The 19,982-nt window shown below is 38.1% G+C and overlaps 1 protein-coding gene across 1 annotated transcript in view; it reads left to right on the top strand.

The window, feature by feature from the left end:
• The first annotated feature begins 6,911 nt into the window (after positions 1–6,911).
• Positions 6,912–19,982, top strand: part of LOC146311411 (protein phosphatase 1 regulatory subunit 37) — a 97,803-nt gene continuing 84,732 nt past the window's right edge. Inside the window, exon 1 of the mRNA XM_084743011.1 lies at positions 6,912–7,071. Coding sequence (XP_084599137.1) covers positions 6,912–7,071 — 160 coding nt within the window. The remainder of the gene's footprint in view (positions 7,072–19,982) is intronic.

Here is a 19,982-nt window from a genome sequence, read left to right as displayed (position 1 = left end):
GTGGAGAAAAGCTACGTTAGCTGCTGAACCGGCTTGTCTAAAATTACGTTCTTTTAACTGTTCGTTAGCTCTCATGCTAACTGTTAACCGCGCTGTCTCGTTAGCATCGATATCTCACGTTAGCTGCTGCGTGACGACGTTTAAAAACAAAACCTCCAGGATATCTAAGAAGACGACATAACACTGACACTCACACAGTTTATGAAACGGCAGAAATTAATACACACCGTGACTTTTTTGGTTTATTGACTGTCGATTAAGCTGTAGGTATACCGACCAAACTTCCCGCAAAACTACCGGTCAGGAAGTGGCGTCACGACACTTTGCTACTCTATTGGTCGGTTACACTGCGTAAATTAACATAGACTCATAACACATAACACATAACAGAGACTCCGCGTAAGTATACGTGCTTTGATTTCTCCAGCTTCCTGTAAAAGCAACAGAAGAATCCGCACAGTATTCCTGACTGACAGTATTTCGGTCCCGTATGTGACAGCAACCTGGAACAAGTTTGTTCAGGATTTATGTTGGGAAAAAATATGGACTCTTCCTAATAGATATTTACTGGTTAACAAAGTTAAAGAGATTACCTTTAAGCTCATTCACCGTTGTTATCCTGTCAAGTCATTTTTAGTCAGGTTCAAGAAGGACATTGACACCATACGCACTTTTTGTAACATGCATCCAGAAACTGTCTACCATTTGTTTTGGACTTGTGAACACACTCGGAGTTTATGGCGAGGCATTTGCCGCTTTATATTGGACTATATCTATGATGCTTTTGTACTTTGCTTTAAGGATGCACTGTTTGGTTTTACAAGTTATAAGAAAGAACTAGAAAATGAGTTTTTTCTATGTAATCTCATTATATTGCTGGCCAAGTTCTATATCCATAAATGTAAGGTACTGAAAATCAAACCCTCTTTCTGTGCCTTTAAAAAGGAAGCAGAATCCTACATCAAAACTTTACATACCTCAAGTAATAGAAAAGCTGTGAAAACCCTAATATTGTGCTCTAAATTTAAGATTCTGTTATAATGTTAATTTGTTTTTGAGACAATTTTATTGCATATATTTTATTTATTTATATTGCAACATATTTGTAACCCCTGGCAGTGCCTACTTCTCCCTTTGGTGATCCTTGTTCTCTGATCCAGTGTAATAATTTCTCAGATCACTGCTGTTATGTTTTGCATAATGCACAATAATGGTTATAAAAAAAAAAAGCATACGTGCTTTGAACTCTTGGTGGGAATATATGATGTTTGAGTTTACTTAATAGGTACGGAAGAAGAATTTTCACTAATTTACAGTTAAATATGTCAAACGAACGTCAAACATAAAATTAACTTCCATGTTTGTTCTCAAGGAACAGTAACATCTGTGAAAGTAGAATAATAATCACTTGTGAAGGGCATGTTGGCAGTGGGGGGGGGCGTAAGTGCAGTGTCCCAGCAACCATTTTGTAATGTTAACACAGGTGTTACTAATGATGCTAGTTAATGTTGTGTTCCATTCAGCTCAGATAGAGTCAGGGAGCTGCTGTTGTGCATGTTGTCTGACTGGAAAGGCCCTGCTACACTAAACTGACGGGACTTTAATTAATATAACTGATAACGCCTGTGTTTACAATACTATTTCATATCAGTAGAGCTGCTGTGACAAAAGTAATTTTTTAAACTTTACTCGACTGTTTCCATTTCATGTTATTTTATACTTGTAGTGCATTATAAATGAATGAATGAATGAATGAGTGAATGTTTTTTTTTTTATTATTATTATAGTTTCATGCACAAGCAATGTGCCCAGCCCAAACAGGCTTACAAGACACCATTATTTAGAAAACAGACCAGGAACCAGAGTAGCAATATAAATTACAATTAATGTTAAATAATGAACCATCCTGATGTTTTTTCCAAGCTTGAGAAACAAAGTTAGCCAACTGCTCCATTCTGTCATCATCAGAGCACCAGAAGATGTCTGGATTTTGAACAGACATTTCACCGAATATTGGTATTCTTTACTCATCATAAAAAGGACAATACAGAGGAACAGAAGTTTCATTCTCAAATTCTCTTAAATCACACACTGCACAGAACCTGTTGTCCTCCTGGATGTTTTTAAGTCTACCAACATCAAGTTTCAGACAAAGGATTCCTGTTCTCAGCTGTGCAACTAAACACCTCTGACTCCTTGATAAGTTGGGTGTAACATAAGACTCAGACTGTAATTGCTTGATTTAAATATATGTTTGTAATTTTGGTTTTAACAAAATATAATTTAACCATTTTGTCTCAAATCTAACAAGTAACTTTATTCAACAATTGTGTTTAATTGTGCAGTTTACTCCAAAGAAAAACCTTCTTCTTGACCCTGTTTTCTGACATATTAAGCAGATGATTCCACAGTCTTATCATTTCACATTTTGGCTTTATTGAACCAGGAATCCAGCCCAGATCACCCTGAACAGACAAACCACCCAAAGCATGCCTGTCTAGATGTTACAGGGTTAAATATATATATATATATATATATCTGTGATTGAAGTGAGTTGTAAGCAATTTGTTCCCTCCCACCCCCTCTTTCCCAAAGTTGCGAAAGCTCATGCAGGCTGCAGGAGCACTGCAGGAACACTGCAGGAGTACAGGGCACAATATTGTATATTGATGACAAATCATCTACTGTAAGTTGATCAGCTGTTTGTAACATTGTTAATTGTTAGTCAATGTTAAGTTAAGCCTGTTAACCTGAAAACAAAAAACCACTGCTCTGAAATAACACACTGTGAGTTTGATGCCTGCCTGTCTTCCTGCCTGCCAAACTCCATTAACATGTTGCTCAATTTAACAGTTCTAAACATCTACTCTTTCTATAAGAATATTTAGGATTTCTTACAACTCATAAACAGACAGTTACTTATTCAGTGAACATTTGGCATCAATTTGAACTCTAATTAACACAAAACAGGCAAACAAAAGTAGTTATTCTGGCCTGAAATAGAAATTTCATAGAGGGACGCTGTGGCTGTCCATCCTAATTTTTCCAAGTCCAAGGTGATGTCTTTAAATGTCTCCTTTTGTCAGTCTAAAACGTGAAGATATTCAGTTCAATATGATAACGAACAAAGAAAAGTGAGAATATTTCTGTATTTTAGAGGCTGAAAACAGCATTTTCTGCCATTCTGTATGAAAAATGACTTTAATAATTAATCAATTATCAAAGTAGTTTATTAGTGTAATTGTTTTTTGGTGAGCAGCCAGATTTACAAACCCATCATGGCATTTTCCTTGCCCTTGGCAAATGAGCAGTCTTTATTGTTGAGCCCAGTGTTAATATTTTTCTTTTCACTAAGCCATGTGTCTTGTCACTAATATTTTTGGAAAGTGATGTCTAGCTGCAAATAAATCACCACAGTCACCTCAGTCCTTGCTCTTGGTGGGAACTGTTGGGTTTATAAAGAGTACGGCGTAGACCTGCTTTATATGAAAAGTGCCCTGAGATATATAAATAAAATTTTATTGACTGACTTGCTGGTGCTTAAACAATGAACATATGGATGTAGATTGTTATTGGCATATTCTGCTTTACAAAGGAAACAGGCACTTCATTTATTGCCAAAAATGAGTTATAATCATTTTTGTGACATTAAAGACAATCTGTCATGTGGACAAATATCTTCTCTTAGATGTGTTGTATTTTGAAGTAAAAAGGGGGTCAAAATTACAGTAACTGCAAAATGCTGCAGAGAAACCACAGCAAATCACCATAACTTCAGTTACTATATTCAAATATGTTAAGAAAAGTCAGTCAAGTAACTCTCAGACTGAGCACTACAATGACTCTGATCCCAGCTGTGAAAATACATTACATTGAAATAAAGAAATCAGTGTCATGTTTAATCAGAAAAGGTTCAGTGGTTTATAATGTAACTTCAAATTCTCAGAAACATTTCAAAACCAATGAAATAATTTGATTTTAAAACTTACTTGGAACATCACAAGTGTACTAATAAATGTAAATAAATAATGATAATGACAACGTAAAGAGTAACAGTAAAAGGTGTCATTTTTATTTGACATCATTATCAGGATGTTATCATATCTGTCATTCTTCTGCTTTTTAAAGCTAAAGTGATCAGATGAAATGGAAGTTTCTATCTTTTGTTTTAGTGTGACCCAATATTTTTTGGTACGCTCTGCAAGGGTAGAACACAGGAACTTCCAAATAAGGTCAAAGGTTAAACCATGATTGATAAGTAGAAACAATAACTATAAAAGCTATAAAAGTGACACATTTCCAATGATCTGCCTGCAAGTATTTTGGTGCAATAACAAGAAAACTTTAAAGTCATTTTTCTCAGTTCTGCACTCTGGGAAGAAGATTTTTTTTTTTTTTTTTTTTTGCCTTCCAAAGGCAGTGGCCAATGTGTAAATACACATGCAGCTATAAGAAGTTCAGCTGGGACCCACTGGAAATCCTGCTGTCTCATGGACTCAGAGGGATGGAATCAAGACCAGCTGGATGCTCTGAGGACAGCTCATGATGTGGCACATGTGAGTATAACACCATTAGTGCTATATGAAAAATGTCATAATAATTTTACATGCAGAAAAGAAAAATGCTACTCACAAATGTTGACTATCAGTGATATGTGTGTTCATTCTCATTCTTTCATGTCTATAATAATTGATAACTTATGTTAAAACTCATTTTTTCAAGGTAACACAGCACTACAATTTACCTGATTAAATTTTGTATTTTCTTAATGCTTTATGAACATGTAGACAGTTGGGCCTGTGTCTCTTGAGGATTTAAGAGTCCACTTTATGTAGATTTTTCATGGCTTAAATTTCTTGCTTATCCTTCATGCTTTGAGAGTTTTTGATAAATGTGACTGTAGCCTCGGGTCCCTTTCTTTGGTGTGTCAGCAGCTGATAGAAAAGGAGAAGAAAAGTGGAATTAATTAATAGCTAATGCAATGATAGCTCCATCTGTGACCTCAGCACATACCTTACTCTGTGATTTTGACACATAAGTCTCATTGCAAACCTTAAGGGAGAAATCAGCTTACCATATTTTACCTGCATCAAACATCAGGTTGCATGTTTAAAGAGAGTGTGAGATTTATGGGGTTCTATCTGCAGAATATGGCAGAAATGGAACATAATATTCATGTGTTCATTAGTGTATAATCCCCTGAAAATAAGAAGCCCTTTGTATCTACAGAGGGAGCGGGTCCTCTTCCGTGGAGTCTGCCATTTTGCACTGCCGTGTTTCTACAGTAGCCCAGAACAGACAATCCAAACACAGGCTCCATACATTCTCCTACACCGGGGGTCTGCAGCCTTTGGCTCTGGAGCCACATGTGCCTCTTTAGCCCCTTTCCAGTGGCTCCCTGTGACTTTGGCAAAAAAAATGCATTGAAAACATTGATTTTTTTTTTCATTGTTGTAGGTCGAAAAAAGTCGAGACAACCCAACATACTGCAACAGAAATCTTAGGTTTTGAAAAAGTTTTTACCAACTACTGATCTTTTGTTGAGATAATTTACTTCTTTCTTTAGACAAACTTAAATCTTTGAGTTTAAGAGACCCCAAAATGTATTTCAAAAATTATACTGTAAATTCATTCAAGTGAAAGTGAAGATTTAAATTTTTATATTTTTGATTAAAATCATTTTATTTTCAGGTACCAAAATAATGACAAATCAGGTTCACAACTCACTGTGACCAAATTTTGAAAAGCATTTTTTTTTTTGAGTTTCTAAAACTCAAGTTTCAATTCAAGTTTATCTGAAGAAGAATCTCAAGTTTAAAGTTTATTTCAAAATGTAAGAGCTTCAGTTGGGTTCAAAAGTCAAAAATCTTTTGCAGCACTTTGCCTTGAAATTTTGAGGCATGTCAGCTATTTCTTTTTACAGGGTAAAGTGATTTTTCCATTTGCCAACTGTAAAAATATGTAGCCTTTGCACCAAATTTTTAAAAAAGTGTTAGTATTTCAGGTTTCATAGTCTGCATCTATGGCCTTTCTGTGTAATTTTGACAGTGGCTTGTCTTCTTGAGTCTCTGTAAGGTAGCTATGGATGCTTTAAAAAGTCTTCAGGGAAAAGAAAGAATTTAATAGCTCCAGATAGATTATTTCCCCCCTTTTTTTTTGGCCAAAAATGGCTCTTTTGATTGTAAAGGTTGCAGACCCCTGTCCTACATGCTTGGTTGAAAGGGGAGGGTGAGGTCAGGTGTTTGCAATCTGCAAGGTCACCACTAAATGTCACTAAATCCTACACACAGGACCTGAAAGATGAATTTAGGTCATATAATATAAGAATAATAAAGAGTCAGGTAAAGCACAGCACATTTTTAAACATGATCACGCCTCAGAATCCTGTTTCTGCAGGCACTTACACCCTCATGCTCCTGCATGTGACCTGCCTCATTCTGAACCAGGAAAACGTCTGGTTAAAGATATACTTTCCTCTGCCATTCCTACTCATCTCATTGCATATATTGTCCTGAATGTTGCTGTAAATGCTGAATTTGAATCGGTATGTAAATGTGTCTTATTTTGAATGTGTCATTTGATACAGACATATTGGGTTTCACTTGTAACCCAGAGCACAACTCATGAATAAGATATTGTTTCTTTAGTGTCTTGTCTTTCCAAGTGATCACAGAGTGGAGAGAGCTGCACTTCACATCAAGAGGGCCAACGGTGCAACTGCTCGTACATCAACTGTTGTCCACATTTCTGCTCCCTCTTTAAATTAGTATTACTTCAGTAAGTGTTGCCATGGCTCTTAGAGGTGATTGGCTGTGGCAGCTGTTGACATGTTGAGTGTTTTCTGCTAAGTGAACTGACCATTTGTTTTTATATTCCAATCAAAAGCTCCACAGCAGAGTCCTAACAGAGGGATGACCCGCTGCAGTGACAATGATGAGCAGAGTGATGATGGAGCGGAGAAACCCAACAAGAAGCAGAAGAAGAGAAGTAAAGGAGAGAAGCATGTGTCTTTCCCCCCTGATGAAAAGATTGTATCTGGCTTTGCAGAGCACAGGAACACGGACAGAGAGGGTGAGCTGCTCTTTAACTGTGTGTTCAGTCTGTTTTAATGTCAAGATGAGATCATGCTGACAGTTTGGTCATCTCAATGGGAACAATTATTGTTTGAATGAAAATACCAAATAGTTTAGTATGAAGACTGTTTCATTTTAAGCTTCTAAAATAGCAGCATACTTTTGTTGATTTTTTTCACTCATTCTCTATTGCATATTCTCACTGATTTGGTCTTTACTGGATATTAGTGTGTGCATTGTTTTAGGTAGTCTGTTTAATTTGTCTTTTATTAATAAAAGATAGTATTGGTTCCAACACTAAATTATAATTACAAAAGTTCAGTCTTTGAAGCTGGACCAAAGTTATATGTCTAGCTATACAGTGGAAACCTAGACCAGGGGTCAGCAGCCTGTGTTCCCAGAGCCACATGCAGCTTTTTTGCCCCTCTACTGTGGCTGTGGTTTTCACAAAAAAACAATTTATGAATAATGGTTCTTTTATTTTCTGTCTTTTATAATTGTCTCTTTATTTTAAGTTTCACTTATTGTTGTAGGCCTAAAGTGACTCTTACATTCTCCAATTGTAAAAGCTTGTAGCCTACACCAAATGAAAACAAGGCCACAGGCCAGCTCTGGATGCCAAATCCAAAGAGGAAAAGTCTGAGAGGAAAATAATAATAATAATAAATATATAAAATAATAAAAATAATTATGGCTCTTGGCAGATTATTTTCGTTTCCGATCAAAAATGGCTCTTTTAATAGTGACAGTTGCTGACCCCTCACCTGGGCTAAGAAAACAATAATCACAACAAATAATAACGGCACAACTGAAAGAAAAACAATGAGATCAGCCTGCAGTAAAGAAACACTACTGACACCAATGTGGCCAAGTGTCTTGGGCTGATCTAACTGAGCAGGTTTAATAAGAAAAGAAAATAATAAACAGGACATGGAGACATAGTGTCAGTGCAATTATCTGTAGGTAATTTCACTAATGGAATATTGCCAACAAGGGGGCACACTATCTCAAGTATGAAAAAAAGCTTTTAAATCACAGTGTTATGGTGGTAGAGAGCTCAGTGGTCGATGACAGTCAGCCATCGATGACTGGGTCCATTGGCCCATGCCTAGCTGCCAGTGGACAGACTTTGACAATATGTATTAGGCCTGGGCAATATCAAACTATTATGATATATCAGGGCGATGAATAGAAATGCTGAAGGTGTGATTTTCAGTAAAATTGTGAGCTAGGCAATGTTAGATAGTATATGCTACAATGACTTCTATCACCAGTTTTTAATGATTAGGTTTTCACGCAAATTCCGTGATATACCATCAACCCCAGTGAAATATCAGGAAGGTATGAAAAAATAGATACTGCCCAACCCTATTATTAGTATGTATCAAATTGTTCCCAATCAGATGCTTTTCTCCAAGACACAATGAACAGTCTCTTGCATTTCAATTCATGAACTCTGTTATTTAAGGATTGTCCATCATTTTATCCATGAAGTAAACAAGCCTGCCCATGTCTGTAAGCATCATGTACTCACATTCATATGAGGACAGACAGACACAGGGGCTGAGCACAGCAAAGAAGACAGAGTAGTGCAGACATACTAACGTAGTCAAATCATTGAAATGAAACATTGTTTTTTCAACTTTTTGGTGCTGGCCCGATTGGGCAACTGGCTGATTGAATTTACTGACCTTTTCACTGAATGGAACAACAGACAATCATTGCTGGACCCAGCTTAGCACACAGACTGGAATCAGGGGTTGACAGCACCTGGTTCAGTTCAAAGGGTTCAAAAATACACCTACCAACTTCTAAGTCTCCCAAATTTACACATACAGTATCTCATTTGTTTCGTCCATACACAAACAGAAATGTAAAAATGGACACTAACTATATTCTTTGGCAAACAGCCAGAGATTTTGTCCTAGAATCTCTGAAAAGTTCTTATTTCAGGTGGTAAAGAAAATCAGCAGTGGCTGAATTTTATTCTCGTTTTTGTGTTTTACTGAGGTATCAAATTATGTATCTAGAATCATAGAAATTCACTAGTATTGATGTCGAATTCTACGTTTCTTTAAGAGACTGTCCTTGTCTTTATTTCTCTTTCTTTTAATATCTCATTTTCATTAGTGTATCACACTAAAATGTCTGAAATGCAGTCTAGCTTTTGAAGGATACAGAAGGATCAAAACGTTTAAGTGTTTCAGTCATAAAATCCTCTGTAGTCTCTCACATCTGGAATTTCCCATCCCATAAGGCTGTGGTTGACAAATCGAGATGCCTTATTGGTTGATTTATTGTGCAGACAGACATTCATGTCCTTCTCACTTCTCAGTGACTGCCATCTTCCCTGTAGTACACACACACACACACACACACACACAGTTTACCGTATGGCATTTTGGAGCCCCTGAAGCACTTGTGAACGGTGGCTGGTGGCTCACTGGGATGCGGAGGCATTAAAGCAGTGAATGAGTGTATTCCTCTATTTTAGCTGACAGCTGCCTCACCTTGACAGAGGTAACGGTGGCCTACCAACAGAGCTGCAGCAGACACCAGGTCCAACCCAGAGCGCACATCCTGCAACAGCTCCAGGTACACAGCTTCACACATCACTGTTAGTCTCTGTAAGTGTCAGTCAAACAGCGTGAGGTTGGTCCTCGTGTTGGATTTACTGTTGAAGTTTCTGTGGTGATGTTATCAGAGGCTATCACTGCTCATTCTGCAGCACACTAACTTACTGTTTTCAAACACTGTAAAATGAAGAAGTACAGTAATCGCAGGGATGGTTTCACTAAACATGGATTTTAGAGTCCCTCCACGAAGTTCAATGTTGAGATTGTAGCAATTCATGTAAATTCAATCAAACTGTGCAGCTTTGGAGTTTTGTCAAAAGTCTGCAACTTCTCTGCAAAGATGACCAATAATTGTTGCTTTCTGCAAATTCTAAAAACCATAGCATCAGACATGTACATCTCAATGGACCAACTCAATGTTATGTTTTATTATCCATTATTTTTGGCGTTTATATAATTTTTTCATTTGTCATCGTTATTGACATTTATCAATGTTCAATGAACTTTTATATTTCATAATTTTGTGTCTCCTGTTTTGACTGAATTTGAGCTCCAAAAAGATTAGCTTCTTTATGAAATACCCCCAGGAGCACTTCTCAATTTACAAATAAAACGTTGCTTTTGATTTTAATGAGTTATACAAAAAAATCACAACTTTGTTTTGCAATTTTCACTTGCTCCTGCAATTTCTTTGCAAAAAAATGAGACAACAAGAGTTGTGATTTGTTAGAAAAGCTGCTGTATAATAAGGCATTTTAGGTCTCAACAATCCCCAAAACAGCCTGCAAAGTCCTGGAGGGCCTGACTTTAAGCTAGCACAGATCAGACCTGCTGTATTACTCATACTGTAAGACATTCTTTTGTGATCTTGATGACATGGGGGCGGACAACTTACACAAGAGTTCATAGACAAGGTGGAGTCATTTTGAGCTTATTCCAGTTGAGAGATTTGCAATTAATGTTTATGATTTTAAAAGGCAATTTGAAAATGTGTGTGTATGTGTGTGTGTGTGTTAGTGTGTGTCCACTGCCTCCCTCCTTCCCGCCCCAGTTTCTTGTTGTGCTCTCATTGCTACAGTCCATCTCCTGTTGCAGACTTTTCTTGGGGTCTTACGACTAGACCACCTTGTTTCTGGCTGCACTAAAACATGTTTGAGTTGCTTGTTCAACTCTCAACACAACACATCCTCACTCCCAACTCATCAAACAAAGCAGCATGATCAGTGGCCCTACTTTCAAACTATGAAGCTGTATGTGCCCCTCTAGCATCAGTTTTGATTGTGCAGGTTAGCAATAATAAATATGCAGAGGGTATTTATGGGTATTTTTTTCAAAATAAAAGCAGAAAAACTACTTGGGTAGACTTAGGAAAAGAACATGGTTGGCAGGTTTGGGCCTGGTGGCTAACAGTCATCAACCACTGAGGCCTCTAACATCCTAACATTGTGATTTAAAAGCCCTCTATAGTTGGTAGTGTGTGTCCTCTGAACTGTTATGAAGCAGGAGTTGTTACTGTAGCTCTGTTTTTGACATGTTCCCTTTATTAATTTCTCATTCAAACCTGCCCAGTTATATGAACCCCAGACTCTTGGTTACATTGGTGACAGTGGTGTTTCTTTTCTGCAGACTGCTGTTAGTGTGTTTCTTTCAGTCGGATCATTGTTATTTGCACTATTGTTTTCTTAAAGGACCAGTGTGTAATAATTTCAGGAATTTATGTACATAAATGAGATATATTATATATAAGTATGTTATTTATTATTATCAATCAACGTAAACTCATAATCTATATGTTCCCGTTACTTTAGAAATAGCCATTTATAGTTACATACTGTCAGGTCGACTTACGGAGATCATCATCCTGCGCTGTCTACTGCAGCGCAGAGTGGACAAACTGCAATAACAGTGAGTCTTGGGAAGCCCATGGCGACCTTACGTAGATGCCGCATCGTAAACACGGAAGTAGATGGGGAGGATAGATGCGGGTGATTGCTGGCAGACCATTTAGCGTTGTGAACCTTGACTGGCACAGTTTTGACAAATGGAGGATCATACATACACTGTACCAGAACAAAAAGCGGCGGACAGTGAATCCCCGTCATCCAAGAAGTGGAGACGCAAAGAAAGTAAACGCAAGCATGACAGGAAATGACAAAAACACGAATCAACATCAGCATAGCGTTTACACGATGGAAATTGCTGATGGAGGACAAACATTTTCACAGTGACGCCGAGGTTGCCTGTTTTCTGCTGGACAGGTAATTCATCCTACACACATAATTGTAGTTTGTTTTGAGATAGCTGTCGCTCGCCATTTTGTCCGCTGATGGCCACCGTACTCGTGGTGAGAGAGGGGCGGTGTCAGGGTAAATCCTCTTAGTTGCAATCTAAGGTTTGAATGCTAGATGCCACTGGAAATCACACACTTCTCCTTTAACTTAGCTTTCTCAGTATTGCTAGCCCGCTAACCAACAACATCGCCCAACCCTAATGATTTAAGTTAAAATAATTACATGACTTGCATAAGCTGACAAATGTAATGCAACATAATGCAACGTAACGCAATGCAACCTAGCATGACATAAGGCTAATATACAGGACTTAAATCCCTGTCTGTGTTTGTGTGACCCATCCATCCACCCCACCTCCTCCATACACAGGCTTTCTCACTCTTTATACTTTGTCAGCTGACTTTGAGCCCACATTAAAACATAAGGCAAAAGGGGCACCTCCAGAAATGATGCTAAAGGGCTGTCTTCAACATTAAAACATGAGGACAAGACCAGGCTGCTCGACTATGTTATGTGTCTTCATACTGAGGCTCCAAACCAAGGCTTAAAATGTGGCTCGAACTAAAATGTGCAGACGGTTTGTCGATATCAAGATTATTGTCTCGGATCTCAAGAATATGTCTGCAGTAAGCAAACAGGGTATGTATTGTATGGCCTTTAGTTTTAAATTGACACTGGTAGCTTGACATCACACAGTGCTAAACAAACATAAAAAGGCCTTTTTAACCCTTTAAGATAACATTTCCTGTCATATTGTGCACCTGTCTAACAAAATATGCCAAAAGAAAACAAGCAAAAAACCCAATCTAATTTTTTGTATTTTATGCAGAAATCCAAATATGTTCTCTTCCTGTAAAACAAAATTTGATGGCATGGTACGTTGGGTTACAGCAACTTTTCAAAGTTCAGGTCAGATTTCCTCCTAGCGTTATGTTATGCCCACCCTGTTGCACTGGCAAATATGTCACGATGCAGAGGCTAGATACTCTGACATGCTGTTTCAACTGGACTGTACAAGCTCAGGTGATTATTGCCACTAGTTCAGTGCTTCCCAATACGGAGGTCGGGGCCCCTCAGTGAGTCATACGATGAATCTGTCGGGTTACAAGATGAGGTCTCAGGTAGGAAACAGTGTGAATGTAGATTAAAGGTTCATTCTAAACCTTGAAAAATGACAGTTGAGAAACAATCTCACTAAAAGGTCAGGCTGGTAGCAACTCTGGAGCTGCTGATCATGTGACATGAGCTTTCTCAGCAGATGGAGCTGCCCAGTTGTCATATATGTATATTTATTTCTGGAAAAAATAAGATCTTAAAAACAAAAGGCTTATTTTGTGTATTGTGCTTTTTGTTTATTATTTGTACTTTTCAGCCTTGTTTGCTTCTTGGTAGGGATGAAAGCTCCAACGTTATCTGTCCTATTGGTACTTTGTAAGGTTTGGTGTAATTTATTGTCACATAGCTTCTTCCATTTTGTGTCTGTGTTGATGTAGAGCAGAGAGGCCGGTGGTAGAGACAGTGAAATGAAACGGGTAACTCAAAGATTACTCAAATTGACAACAACTACGCTTGTTACTGTAAGTGGAATAAAACTCTCGTGAGTAAAAGGCCAATACTTGAACAGTAGACCACAAATTTGTACACGTGGTGGGCGATATTTTAATGTGTTCTGTCCAAAGTCTGTCATCCATCTGCTGTTTTACACAAGCACAGCACATTAGCTTGAAATGAGCTAAAACCAAAGCTGTCTGTATGTTGTCAAACTGTTTAACGTAGTTTGCCACATATGTTAAAATGAGTCAAACTGTTTACTGCTGGATGAGACAAAGAGCCCCTCCCCTCTCTGGAGACAGTGAATCAACATCAGAGGGAGGAGGACAGAGGACAGGATGAATGATACTGATGGATGTCTGTCTTCTACATTATCTCTAAACATCACTCAGTATTTTGATTTGCTTTATTGACACTTTGCTTCTGACTTTGCTGTTGTAAAATTGCTTTAGTTTGTTCTAATTAATTCTAATTCTGTTCTGAATTTATTCTTCTTTTAATATATTATATTTTTTAAGTAATAAGAAGTCATAAAGTAATTATTTAGTCATAAGAAAAGTACCATTAAATTACCATATTGATAAGTGGTATTGGCAAGAGTTGTAGTATTGATACAATCTTAACGATATCCCTCCCTAATTCTTGCCTTTAAATTACAATAGTTTCTCCCTTTCAGTCCTCTAAAAATGATTCAAATTAAACAATCAGAGAGGGGAAAATTACAAAAAGCCCACAAAAGGTTAGACATTACCACAAAAGAGTTTGAATTCAAATAGTCCCCACAGATCCTCATGCTAGAGGTCTAAACTCTAACCTGATGAAACCTGCAAAGTGAAATATTGCTTTAAAAGAAGTGTGTGTAACCCTGTTGTTCTATGCAACATCAGCAACTCTGCTCATAAAATAACTGTAGCATGCAGTGATATTACAGCACTCCAGAAAGGATCAATATCAACACTATAACCTGGTACAACTCAAGCCTCATACACTGTCAGAGCAGATCCGACTGCAACCACCACGTTTTATTAAAACAAAGGCACCTTCATGTAGCAGCGCAAAACTACAGACAGACAGAAATACTGAGTTTGGAGCACCAACACATACTGTATGTACACACGCTCGCTGTGGCACACATCCATACTAAAATCCCATGGATAATTTGAATCATTTGGTTCCATCAGCCTCAATCAGAGTTATTGTTGCAGAGCGCTAACAACATCTCCACTCCAAACTAGAGGCTAAGAGCAGGTTAACTACAGGCCTCAAATACTTCACAGCTGTAAACATCACTTACACACATGCACAATGCTGTACAACACAAGTTGAGATTGAGCGAAAGGCATTTTTAATTTACAAGTATTTTAAAGGTCCGGTGTTTAAGATTTAGGTGGACTGTTGGCAGAATATGGCAGAAATGGAATATAATATTCATTAAGTATGTTTTCATTTGTGCTGAATCCCCTGAAAGACAGATCTGTTTCTTTGTTACCTTAGAATGAGCCCTTTTATATCTATAAATATCAACCGCCATATTTCTACAGTAGCCCAGCAGGACAAACCAAACACTCTAGAGAATGCCTTTTGCTTTTTTTGTGAGTTTTTGCAGCCTCCTAGTCTGTCCTTGGAAGGGGACAGTGAAGCGAGCGGTGTCCAATTGGTTGCAATCTACAGCATCACCACTAGATGCCACTAAATCTTACTAGGGCTTCTCCCTCAAAGTCAAAGATTTGAATCACCAGGTGGGGATTCTCAACTGACTGAGTCTTTTTTTTTTTTTTTTTGGGGGGGGGGGCTTTAATGCCTTTTTTATGAGATAGATTGGGGGAATGACATGCAGCAAAGGGTCATAGGCAGGTCTCAAATCCATGGCTGCTGCACTCATCCACGTGAGCTACCAGGCCACCTCAACTGATGTTCTTTAAGTCTAACAGTGGAACTTTTTTTTTTTAGGCAAGTCAGTGTGTACTGTACATCCCAGGATATTTTAGTGCCTAGAAATAGCTTCAGAGTGAGCACTCCTCACTTTTATGCTGCTAAACCTGGATTATACTCCCAAATGCAGACAGCTGCAGACACCACGAACATTTCTTAGACAGAGTCAGCTGTTCAGAGGAAGTCTGGTCAGGCAGGGTGGATAGAGTAATTAGCACACATTAGCTCTGAGAGCTAACTTGGCAGGGTTACTATATTACTTGAATGTCGCTGTCACTCTCAACATCTTGCAAAACCCTGTTCCCAAAACTGTTCCTTCAATAGAGCATTGCATCATAGTCTAAATCAAAAGAAGTAACAAATAGTTGAGTATTTGCATTAAACAGCCGAATCTAATTCAACTAACAAATTCTGAGTCAGGTGCAGCCCTAAATCCTACACACTGTTTTCTAGGTAGCGGCCTCCTTCTCTGCCTTTGTTGACACATTACTCCTTTTCTCTGTACATTAGCATTACCTGTAAATCAGTGAAACATTTTGAACTACCCCAGTCTGCAGAACAACAAAAACACTGAATGGTAATGCACAGAGATGCAGTAACGCAATAACGCAATAACGCACTTAGGGATGGGAACTGATAAGATTTTTACGATTCCAATTCCATTTTCGATTCTGCTTAACCATTCGGTTCTTTATCGATTCTCTTATCGATTCTCATTTGGAAAAAAGGAGAACAAACAGGAAGCTAGACGTGAACTGGAGCGAGTACTGCCAGCCTCTGAGCCAATCAGACTCTGTCTCTCGTCATGGTCATCTAAATGTAATGCATGAGAAGGCATTCATCTAACCTTAACAGTTAGTAATAGCAGGTTTTACAATGAGGCAAATGGTGCTAACATGATAGGCAGTATTAACAGCAGAGGACGTGCTAACGTTGCTGCTGCTGCTGGGTTGAGATTCACTCCGGAGCGGAACGAAAACGCGACATTCATTCAAAGTTATCGCATGCTGTGTGTGCAGATGTTTCTGCATATTTGTAGTATTTCCTCCCTTTGATGAAATAGTCACTTTGCAAGTATTGCAAGTTGCCCTGTTGTCATCCTTTCTCGTGAAATGCAACCATCGAGCATTTGTGCTGCTTGGGCGCCATGTTTCCTGCTGGCTGTACTGGTGAATAACATCACCACACACGTTGCGTAGCTTGCGTAAGCGCACTTCGCGCCCACTGGAATCGATAAGGCAATCGTTTGCAAAATTGGCAAACGATTCCAAGGAATTGAAACACTGGGGACCGGTTCTCAACAAGAACCGGTTTTCGATTCCCATCCCTAAACACAATGGTAGTTGTATCTGACCATGTTCAGTTCAGTTCAGTAAGTGAATGCTGTTGAATTAGATTTTTGTACAGTCTAATTATTATTCATAATATTTTAAGTAAATCGTTTTGTGTCTTTATTAAATAGTGCTAGAAGAGAAATGAGGTTTGAAAGAGATGCAACAGAAGTCTCCAGACCAGCCTTAGATGTTGCAGTTCATAGTCAAATTCTTAACCCCTGAGCAATAAGGATGCCCCAATATACAGTTAAATTAAGTCAACATGCAGAACATCAATTGCAAAGTTTGTCCTCTGCAGCACATTGCACCCTTATCTGGAAAAGCTGTCCAGTGTCCAGTCATTGATTGCTTGATTAAATGACACTTTTGTCAAGTCTGACATTTGTCTTGCATCATAGTAGCTCTGTTACAAACAAACACACATTGCTGGTAGGTTAACTTTCATCTCGCATGACACAGTTCTACTGCTTTGATTATCAAACTGGTAGATACAGAGCTGATACAATAACACGATTAATCAATTAGGCAATCAACTGAAAATTTATTGGAAACTGTTTGAATGTGCCAAACATTTGTTATTGCAGCTTCCAGCTTCTCAAATATGAGGATTTGAGGCCTTTCTTTGTCTTAAATAACAGTATCTTTGGGTTTTTGACTGTTGGTCACTCAAAAGACCCATGAAGACATCATCTTAGGCTACGGAAAAGTTTTTCTTTGTTCTCTGACATTTGAGAGACAAATCGATTAATTAGATAAATCAGTAATGAAAATAATTGTTGCAGTCCCTCTAATGTCCAGGAGCAACAACTTGCCAACAGCAACCACAATTTGATTCCCTCATAAAACAGAAGCAGTCAGTTTTCATAATATTTTATACTCTACACAACTACAGAAAAGAACTACAAACAAAAGGTAACAGTTTGAGATGTTAAGACAACAAACATTAACAAAGACATCCAAAACAATGTCAGCTTTGCTTTAAAAACTACATAATAACCAAATAACACCTGTGTCATGGGTATGATGGTGTTACATCAGTCTGCACACTAGGGCTGCAGCTAACGGTTATCTTCATAGTAGATTAATCGGTTGATTATTTTCTTGATTTATCGATTATAGTTATTTGGTCTGTATTGTCAGACAGTGGTGAAAAAGTCCAGGATGATGTCCTCAAATCTCTTTGCCACAACCCAAAGATATTCTGTTGACCGTCATTAAGGAGTAAAGAAACCAAATGATTCTGCCATTTGGATGCTGCACTTGGTCATTTTGCAGTCTTGATAATTGTGCAGCCCTACCTGAAATGTTGAATGTTGGTCATACAGTTTGCAGGTGAAAGGACAGCAAACAGCACAGTTTTGTCTGTAGCTTATATCAGCAAACTTTAGAGGACCGCACATATGAACATCTTGTATGACAGTGTATACTAAATCATTTAATATTGCAGGTATTTCTCACTTAGGCATTAGTCCAGGTTTGTTCTCTACCAGTCCACATTTCAGTTCAGCTGGACTAAACAAGGCTGGTGTGAACCCGCCCTCACACAACAGGACAAAATAACTGGCCAAGCAAAGCTGTGTGAGTGGTTTAAAGGGATAGTTCACCCAAAATGAAAATCCAGTCATTATCTGTCATCGTTTGGGAGATGCTGCAATGCTGTTTTCCTGTGAAAATTTTGTAGAATAAAAAACTAAACCAGACCTTCAATCAGCATGATGAGTAGATAATGCCTGAATTTTCATTTTTGAGTGAACTATCCCTTTAAGGTTTGTACAGACAGAAACCAAAGGACATTTTCACCTCACCCGAACGACCAGGAATTTGTCCTGCCATTTTCCTCTTCCTCTAAGTTTTGTCCTACTTCTTCTTGTCTCTGTAGTTGTATTGAGCAGCTTCACAAAGCCCCTGGATGAGGAGAGTTTTTACTGAAGCATTTTCAACTCTTGACTTTAACTTGAAATCCTCAACTTGAAATATAATAAGTGAAATGAAATGAAAAGACAAAATGAATCTATATTTAGAGATGCATTGCTCTCAGAATGTATAATCCTACATAGGCCATACTGATATCAGAAACCCTATATTTGTCTGTAATTTTCCACACATATATTACAATCACAGTTGCATACACTCTCTAGTTCAAGCATAAAAAAATCTCTTTGACACACACGCACACATATAATCTCTGCCTCTCTAATAAAATAAACTCACTTATTTTCTCTTAGCCACACTTGAAACACACAGTCTGCCATTTATAATTCATTTTATGTACATTCTTACTTTAGTTGGACCAGCCATGTTAAGGCACGCTGTCTCCCTCCCTCACCCCCCCACCACCCTCCTGCATAAATTTTACTCGAGATCAAGGGGAATTATTTGTGGAAAATTAGAGACTTAGCAGTGCTTACATTAAGCATACAGCCGCTGTATTATCTCCGAGGTGCTAATGAACCCAGTTGCATTGGAAACGAATGTAGGTGGTCCTCCTGAAAGAGTAAAATATGTATGGTTAAGCATTAGCTAAGAGGGGCAATATTTAGACCAAAAGGGCTGCATGCGAATGAATCCATAATAAGACGATGCAAAACGAAAAGACAAACGCCTAAAGAGCAAATTTATTAAATTAGGTCTTTTCAGGCGCGGGGCGATTCCCCCAAGGAGCAGCGTTGAAGACTATTTAAAGCTTTTTTTATTGCACCCTTGGGCCCCTTTGCACTCCTTTGAAATGTTGTAAGTGGATAAAACAGCATTGCTGTTCGTGACATCTTCATAGGAGTGGTAAACAATAATAGGTTGGAGGCAGCCAGGGGTCTGAGGCCCCAAAACTCTCTGATTTCTCTGTGCACACTCCCCTCTCTGTTTCTGTTTGGCTCACTCTGTGATTAGAAAGGTAATTGAGATGATCAAGCTCCGTCTCTACACGACTGTTTTGGCACGAGGGAAGAGCCTAACTGCACTGATTTATATTCAAATTGAGAAATAACTGTGAAACACATTAGGAGCTAATACAGGTGGTCTCTCCCCCAGGGAGAGACGGGAGATTTTTTTGACTGATTGATCGATCATTATTTTGGTATTTAAGTTAAAACGGATAAAAACTGAAAACAGAAATATCCAACTGCTCCAAAATAATAACTCTGATTACAGCAAAAGCTGAAACGATGTAGACTGAAACCATATCTTATTATCTCCAAATACAAAAAATACAAATACAAGTTAGCTATG

The sequence above is a fragment of the Lutjanus erythropterus genome, chromosome 18 (assembly GCF_056507025.1).
Source record: "Lutjanus erythropterus isolate fLutEry1 chromosome 18, fLutEry1.hap2, whole genome shotgun sequence".
Classification (NCBI taxonomy): domain Eukaryota; kingdom Metazoa; phylum Chordata; class Actinopteri; order Lutjaniformes; family Lutjanidae; genus Lutjanus; species Lutjanus erythropterus.
Note: the sequence above shows the minus strand (reverse complement) of the source record. Positions and strands in the feature narration are given on the sequence as shown.